Genomic DNA, 9,457 nt, shown 5'->3' on the forward strand with positions numbered 1-9,457 from the left:
ATCTATGCTATTATGTACCTTATAAATTAATGAATTAAAATAATTGATATAATAAATTACAATTATTTGATTGATATGAATTATAATAAATCGTGTGATATTTAAATATCTAATCAAATCAATTAGTTGATATAATTAATTTACTGTAATAAATTGTATTTAATGAATTATAAAAAATAAATTAAGAAACACGCTCAAAAGTAGTAACAGATCCAGAAATTTTAAATAGTGGAGGTAAACATATAGCATATAAAAATAATAAAAAATATTTATAAATACATCAAAATATATAAAAAAATAAATAATATAAAAATATTAAATATTAAATACTTTGTATGTAATCATTATCAATATTAATATATTGATAAATAATAATATGGTTATTAATTATCTTTCTGTAAATTAAATATAATAATAAAAAATAAAATTAATCAAAATATAAATAGGTTATCTTCTAATCAATAATAAAAGTGAAATATATTTTTTTTATGAATTATATACAATAAATAATATTTTAAATAAATGATATTTTTTTATGTTATATTTTTTTCAATAAATGATATCACGGGTAATTATCATTATCATATTATTATTATTATTATTATTATTATTATTATTATTATTATTATTATTATTATTATTATTATTAAAAATATTTTTAATTGATAATTGATAAGTAGTTTAATAATGCATTAAATATTGATTTGATATAATTATAATAAAGATATGTTTCTAAATTAGTATAATCATGTATTATACATTAAATATTAATTATAATATAATTATAATAAAGATATTTTTTATAAAATAATTTAGAATAGAGAATAGAAAAGTTCATTTTGGAGGGAAAACGAAGTCACAAGAGATCGACACCTCACCTTCTTTAGTTGGGGTAAAACCCAGTTTTAGTATATTAAGTAGAAAGTAGATATTGATCTCTAAATTTTCTACATAGAAAGTAGTATCAAATTGTTCTTCCTACTTTATCCGAAAAATGTTGCGTGTTTGCGCCAATCGGATGAAAAGTTAACGCCATCCCAATTTCCATTTTTAAATCCTATACAGCTCATAACACAAAAGTTAAGGAGTAATCCAATCTTAGGTACACAATGCACACCCACACACTCTTCACATACTTACCAATTTTTTTTCTCGGTTGCAGCTAGTAGGATTTGAACCCGAGACCTTTGAGATGAGGAAGGGACAGAATGCCGTGTGAGTGCCTATATAGTCAACAAGAAAATAAAGAGAAATAATCTAAAAGAATGAAAAATAGAGGAATGTTAGGGTTAGTAGATTTTGTAATTTGCAACAATCAATTAATTATTATTGATATTTTTAATGATGTGAGATTATATTTAATAGTGTGAGATTACTCATTTTTTTTTACTGTGGATCAGATTTTAATAAAAGTGCTAACTTCCTAAACTTTTTCTAAAAGATACGACAACCAAACAACATACAGTGACTATAGTTGGCGAGACCATCAGCACACAAATTAATCTCTCAGTATTGATGGTTCAAGTTCCAGTTATTTAGACTTAGTTTAGTAAAGTTTTTACTTTTTAAAAAGTATAGTATTTATATTTGGTAAATTAAATTAAAAATAATTTTTAATAAACACAAACAACAATAATTACGTTTGGTAAAATAGTTTTTTAAATTTAAAAGTACTATACAAAACATAAATTTAAGTGTTAAATTTGAAAATTAGTTAATATATAAGGTTATATTAGACTTTTAAAATTTAAAAAGTACAAGTCAACTTTAAAAAGCTTCACTTTAGTTGCTTTCAAAAGTAGTGCGATCTTTTAAAAAATGCAAATACAAGTATGTGGTCTTTTTGATTTATTAAACACAAAACGAGAATCTTATACTTTTAAAAAGCACAAACACCTCTTCAAAAAATTTTACCAAACCAAATCTTAATCTGCAGAAATTATTTTTGTTATGGGAAAGAAGTTGGTGTTTTGGGAGGATATTGGAGGGTGGGGTGATTTACCGGGCGGTAGAGCTGCTGGTCAACACGCAGGGGCGTGGTGACCCTGCTACTGAGCAGCGTGTCAGCACCACGCAGGGGCGTGGTGACGTAGCGAGCATGCAGGTTCTGGCACCACGCAGGGGCGTGGTGGAGCTGGCGTCGCGGAGTCTCAATGTTCCTGTACCACGGGGGCGTGCTGCAGCTGCTGCCATGCAGGGGACAGGTCTCACCCCGGTAAACAGCAAGCGTGGCCTCTTCATTGCTCTATATAAAGAGCCTCCTCCTCCAACTGCAATATAGAAAGAAAGTGTGTTAGTGAGAGGGCAGAAAAGAAGCATTAGGGAAGGAGGGTTGCGAACTCATATCAGAGGGGAAGGGTGTTGCTACTCCACAAGGAGAAAGGGTGAGAAAATAGGCATTAAAAAAAATATTATTTTATATTTATTTTAAAGAATGGTTCGTAATTATAATGCTCCGGAGGAACATATTATAAATTATTTGGATCATCCAATTTATGTAAGTTGGTAAATTATATTTTTATTGTGTATTTTAATTTTGTTATTTTTGGTTATTTAATATATTAAAATATATTTTTTTTGTTAATTTTAAATTAATTTTCTGTTATAAAAATACTAAAATAAAATATATATTATACTATACGACATACTAAAAATTTTTTAAAAAAATATATTTCTCTACGATAAAAATATAAAAATAATACTATAGTAAAATAAAAAAATATATATTCTGTAAATAAATATGTATGTTGAACATATTCAAAAGTTTAATATATAAATATTAAAGTAATAAATAAATATTAGAAATATATATACGTTGTTATTAATAATATTAGAGAAATATATGTTGATGCACAAAAAAAAATATTTTAACTATGGTAATGCACTGCACGTTAATGATTCTAACAAATAAAATATTAAAATAAATAAATATGTAAATAATATTATTAATTGAAGTGATCATATACATTTTATAAATAGATATGCTAATATTTGTTATTAATAAATGAATATTTATAAGTAATATAACAAATATATTTTTGTTAATGCAGCCTAACAGAAATTTGTTGGTGTGTAAATTGGATCCGCCACAGAGTTAGAATCCGAGGGTCGAAAACTACTTACGCGCTACGGAATTCTACCACGTATCTAGGATTGGGATGATAAGAGGATTTCACCCGTTGTTAGCTGCTCTGGTTGAAAGGTGGAGGCCGGAGACTCACACTTTTGTGTTGCCGGTGGGTGAGGTTACAGTGACATTGGAAGATGTCGCACATATATTTGGCTTACCAATTGATGGAGAGCCTGTGAGTGGATGAACTGACAGTAGTATTGATTTCGTTCAGAGTCAGAGCATGGCAATATTCGGACGTGAACCGGTGCTCAGTCGTAATTCGAAATCCTATATAAAACTTGGTTGGGTTCGAGTTATCAGAGATGAGGAGCCGTTGGACACTGAAGAGTCCATAAGAAGATACATGAGATGTCAGATTTTCTGTATGTTAGGGTTGACCCTATTCACAGATAAGTCGACCGAAATGAATTTTGTTCTTTCTATTCAATAAGTATTGCATTACCGAATAATTCAAGGAGGGATATTGTGTCTGGAGAGGTGGATAGATAGGATTCCTAGTTGTTCGATCGGCCTCTATCTCCAGTTTCCGTCTTCTAATCTGCAACTTCTGCTACTTCGTCCCTAACTTTTTCTCATAAGAGAAGAAAGTTTCTAGACCCAGGGTACATTACCATAACGAAAAAAAAAAGAGAAATGGGCCAAGACAGGTAGAGGAGGGAGGTACGAGCTTCTTCTTTTTTCTTTTCTTATACCTTTTCCCGCCCATGCGAAGTATCTACCGTTGCTTCGCGATTTCGAGCGGATCCATACTTATAGTTGGGGTTCAGCATGTCTCGCACATCTTTACAGAGCACTATGCCGTGCATCACGATATGATACGAAGGAGATGGATGACCCTCTTAATCTGTTGTTTGTTTGGGCATGGGAGCGAATGCCGTGTATTGCGCCCGTACCGAGACATATCCTTCCACCTGCTGAGATACCAGTTGCCATGAGGTAAATATTTATGGTGCCTGTCGGAGATTATATTCATTATGCATGTTTTAATAACGGTTACTTACGTAAATTTTTTCACTGTATCATGTTTCAGGTGGAGTCATTCGGAACGGAGCACAGCGTGGTTAGAGAAGACCATGGTGACATTTAGGCATGATATAGATTACATGCAGGAGGTAAATATTTATGGTTCTAATGAATCCTAGTTCCAGACATTAATGTTAGGGTTATGACATTCGAATTATCTGTGGCAGTTTGAGTGGCGGCCATACGAAGGAATGATCTTACCCAGCGAGTTACATGGACATCTTGATGTGTGTGATATCGTTGCTCCGTTGTTGTCGTTCGAGTGTATCGAATGGCACCCTGCGGACCGAGTGATGCGTCAGTTTGGGTTCGCACAGTCCCCCCCTGTGAATACCAAGGGACATTCCACTGGACCAGCATTGCATGGCTCTTCGCGGAGTGCAGCTTTATGACTGGACAATTTTGCATGGGGAGTGGATAGCAGAGTGGGGCAATAAGCGAAACACTCGACTGCGGGATCTGCACCCCCTTCCGACCTGGGACTTCATACCGACCTCGGAGTATCGAGATTGGTACGTGTGCTCATTCGGACATATGCTGAGATTGTCGGCGTATGTTCCTCATCCACCTGCACCTCAGCCACCTGCACCTCAGGTCCCACCTGCACATCAGGTCCCACCTCAGCATGCAGTGTTTGAGTCGGTTCCTTATTATGTACCATAGCCATAGGACCAGAGTGCGTCCAGCCACCACTCTCATCACTCTCAGCACAGCCACCATTCCCAGCACTCTCAGCACAGGCACCAGGGCCAGTCCAGCCAGGTGTGTCAGCCGATACTGACGATTCCAGTCGGTCATGATTGGTTTGACTTCTTCGTCGGCGGTCACGGAGATCAGCAACTACAGAATTGGGCCAATGCTAGTTTGAGTGGTTGGTCAGATTTTAGTGCTATGCATTCACCGTTAGCCTCAGCTGATCCACGTGGGCCATCAGTCGGTATGAGCCATGGTTTGCGACGTCCTACTTATGGCCACACGTTAGAGGGTGCATAATGCGATAGTGGATTCCTCCGGCAGACATACACACTTGTTGACGAGTACAACAGCGACCAGAAGTGTACCTTTGTACTTTCTATATAGGTGTGTTCCGTCAACCTGAACTAGGGGCTTGCAATGCCTAAATGCCCTAACGCATGAATTGAAACTCCAAAATATGCGATGAAGTATTTTTACCCCTTGCGCCTCTTCATTCCCATTATACAGTGGGCGTGTTTTTATCTGGACAACTGACCCAGGCATCTTCTGAACCATAATCGAGAGCCACCACGGCAAGGCTTGGAAACTCCTCCCAATCACCGAAAACTTTCACTATGGACTTCTGCTTTGCCAACCAAGCCTTTCGGTAACTGATGGTATAGTTGAATCTTGACTGGACTTCGGCTATTATAGATTTCACCTTGATGGACGGGTCAGCCTCGACCAATGGCCTTATAGCCTCAGCAACTGTATCCGAGTCCAACTTGGAATGATCCTGTAAAATCACTCCCATTGTGCACGTGTGCCTACCATTGTATCTGCGTATCTTCCAACAACCTTTTTTCCGTATCAAGCTGGCTCGGATAAGCCAGTCGCACCCACGCCCATACATCTTGCATTTTTCATAGAACGTCTGTGGCTCAAACTCATACACGTCGTAGTCAACTCCTCTAGCGATAGTGTAACTTCTAATTGCTGCAACAACCGACTTTCTAGAACTGTATTCCATTCCAATCCGGAACTCTTCGTCCTCGGGATCAACAATGCCTACAGAAAGTGCCCATCATCGTTTATTAATCAATCCAAAGTATAGATTAAAGAAAACATATTATTCGGTCATCACGTACCTATGTTTGAATATTCCGGAAACTCCAGTGCATGCATGGCATCGAGATCCAACTCACGCATAAAAGGTGGCACGTTCATCGGTTGACTGATCGAGGGGTGAACCACTACATTATCCGCTGCTGTCTCAACTCCCACATCACCATCCTCGTCTTCGTCGCCGGCTTCATAAGTGGCTTCGAAGTCCTCTTCGCTGTCACTATTCATTCCCTCGTACACTGCAGCTCTATCATCCTCCACCTCTAAATCATTTTGAATCCCTTCCGCCTCTACGATTTCAAACTCAACATACAGCTCAATCTGTGGCTGTCGCATCTGAGTCTGCCGGTGAATTTGAAACATATTATGCATAGTCACTTCGTCAGTGATTGGCATGGTATCAAACTGTATTAGACCACCAAAAACTACAACCGGATTTCGGTACAGAATTCTGCTCACTCTCATTAACGTACCGTTCTCCATGCTTTGACAGAGACAGTTCTGAAGTTCCATAAACATCATGGTGCATGGAACCACAAATGAAAACTGATTCTGGCACACAAACCTCACTCCCTCATGAGTATTACGTATTATCTCACCGTCGCGATAGACTACCAAGTTTGCGGTACCCTCCATTACACCAGAAACACACTCAAAGAACACTCACACACTTCCTCAGATTGAAAATGGACCCGAGCATTGCCTTATATAAAGAGTAGCATTCACCACGCCCCCACGTTTTGATTGCCTCAAGCCAATCACGTCCTGCCACGTGTCAGCACGCCCCCACGTGCCACGTCATCATGCCCCCACGTGATGCCCCGGTGTACCAATCAAGCTCCGCCACGTCATCATCACACCCCCACATGCTACATCAGCACGCCCCCCGTGATGCTTATGTGGCCCATTCAGGCTCTGCCACGTCATCATCACGCCCCCACGTGATGCCTACGTGGACCATTCAAGCTCTGCCACGTCATCATCACGCCCCCACGTGCTAGGTCAGCACGCCCCCATGTGATGCCACTGTGTCTCACTCAAGCTGCGCCACATCATCTCGCCTCCCACTTGTGGCAGTCAACACGCCCCTGCGTGTTGACCATGCATCTACCATTGGGTAAAACACAATATTCTCCTATTTCTGGCAAAAACACCACTTTCCTTTTCATATTAAAATTCTTGAGCCCTTAATCTGCTGTACCTATTTTTGGTTGCTAAGACAAGAGCCTTAAAAGAATGCCACTCAACCAAAGTTTAACCTCAACAAGAGAATCCACCTCTATAATAAGGTTAACAAAGTTGAGACTCAAGGCTAAGTCAATGCCCATCAAGATATCCCAGAGTTCCGCCAAAGCAATAAATTCGTAAACCAAGTTCGCACTAAAGCAAGTAAGAAAATTCTCATTGCTATCTCTTTTTTTCTGTTCCCACGCTATTTTCTATTTCCGACAAATTAAAGACTAATTTGTTACTATACTGAGCTCTATTTAACACTTTATTTGGATTAGAAGAATATAGAAAAAATGTGAAAAAAAAATGGACGTAAATGTGAGTTTTTTATTATTTGGATGAAAAAAGAAAATAGAGTAAAAAAAAAATGTGAGACCCCTCATAATATTTTCTTCTCAAACATGAGATGAAAATGAAGAAAAAATGTATAAATAAGTATAAAATTATTAATTTACCATTTGATTAATTAAAAAAAAAAATAAAAGACATAAAGATATTATTGTAATTTTTTTCTATTATAATTTTCTTTCTTCTTACTTTTCTTTTCATTCAAACAAAAGAATTTTTTTTCTTCTATTTTTTCATTCATTTTCTTTTTATCCAAACAACACATAAAACAATCTATTTTTCTTTTTATTTTCTTTCTTCTCATTTTTCTTTCGTTCCCTTTTCCATTATCTATCCAAACAAAGCGTAAAGATTTGTTGCTGTCAATGGGTTACTACATACCTAAGGCGGGATTCGAACTTCCAACATTTGTTTAAGGGTGTGTTTGGGAAACCCGTTGGAAGGGAAGAAGCACGTTTAAATTTCTTGAAAGTTTCAACTTTTGGTTTGGCAAATTTTTTTATCATGAACGCAGAAGTGATTCTGCTGCCAAAACCAGCGTTTACAAGAAGCAACTATTTTTAGCTTCTGCGTTTTCTTAACGGGCTTTTAGCCATAGATACTAACCTTTTATTTACCTTTTACCAACTTTACCCTTTGTATATATTATTGTATTATTTATAAAATTCTTGTTATTTCTATTTATATGAGCTCTATTTTTCTATTATTTATTATTTTTATTTTTTTTAACTATTTGTTTGACATTATACACTTTTATAATCGTGATTTTTGTGTATTATGTTTGTTATTATCTTTTTATAATATGATTTATTAATTCTATTAGGTAAAGTAAATTAAATAAAAAAATTAATTGTAAATAATAATAATATTAAAAATTATAACATACTAAAAAAAGAGTACTAAAAATACTAAAAATATATTATATAAAAAGATCATTAAGAACTTTCAAATTTGTTTCAATCATTATAAAGTAAATATTTAATTTTTTTATTATTTTCAGTACTATCTTTTATAATTGTAATTCTCCTATACTATGTTTTAGTGTAATTTTTTATAATATAGATTAGGATTCCATTAAAAAAGATAAATTAAATAAAAAATTAATCATATATAATAATAAAATCATAAACGTTGGATTTCAAATTAATATTAAGAATAAGATTATTGAGAGTACTAAAATAAGAGTACGATGTAAAAAAATACTAAAATAACATTTAATACTTAAAAAATGTAACATATTTTAAATATTCTTTTATATATATATATATATATATATATATATATATATATAATTTATATTTTTTATTTTTATTTAAAAATATATTTTGTCTATTTTTATGTTATTTTTATTTTAGTAAGTAAATATTAATTTTATTATAAAATTAACTAATAAAATCTATTTAAATATCTAAATTAAAACAATAGGATAATATAAAAAAAAATCTAAGTTGATGTCCATTTTAGTAATTTTTTATCTAAAAGTAATTTTGAATGGTATAAATCAAACAACATTTATTTTACTATAATCCATTTTGATACAAAAATTACCAAACATAAATCACTTTAACACAAACCTACTTTTGATCAAAATCAAGTTTGCAAAATCAATTTTATGCAAACTCACATTTGCAAACTGTAATCCAAACACACACTAAATAGACTAATGAGTTAACTACTAGACCAACTCAATTTAGTTCTCATTGCTATCTCTCTCCAAAAATATTTTGGCGTTTAAGTTAGTAATAATTTAAAGAAATAAAAAAAATAATCTAAATAAGTTAGGATTTTAGAGGTTTAATTTCTATCGTCAATACGGAAGTTATTGAAAAGTAGTTTATCTAAATAATTTTGTCTTCTTTTTCATCAAATCTTATACCTTATTTTTACATATTTATGCATACAATAACAAAATAAATGACTAGT

General features: G+C 34.0%; 1 protein-coding gene across 1 annotated transcript; it reads left to right on the forward strand.

Moving 5' to 3' along the window:
- Nucleotides 1-3,158: 3,158 nt before the first annotated feature.
- LOC140176286 (serine/threonine-protein phosphatase 7 long form homolog) lies at nucleotides 3,159-4,548 on the forward strand. The gene is made up of 4 exons (XM_072206231.1): nucleotides 3,159-3,305; nucleotides 3,846-4,069; nucleotides 4,164-4,245; nucleotides 4,324-4,548. The coding sequence occupies exons 1-4, from the start codon at nucleotides 3,159-3,161 to the stop codon at nucleotides 4,546-4,548; spliced, it is 678 nt and encodes a 225-aa protein (XP_072062332.1).
- The last annotated feature ends 4,909 nt before the right edge of the window (nucleotides 4,549-9,457 follow it).

Source organism: Arachis hypogaea, chromosome 11 (assembly GCF_003086295.3).
Source record: "Arachis hypogaea cultivar Tifrunner chromosome 11, arahy.Tifrunner.gnm2.J5K5, whole genome shotgun sequence".
NCBI lineage: Eukaryota > Viridiplantae > Streptophyta > Magnoliopsida > Fabales > Fabaceae > Arachis > Arachis hypogaea.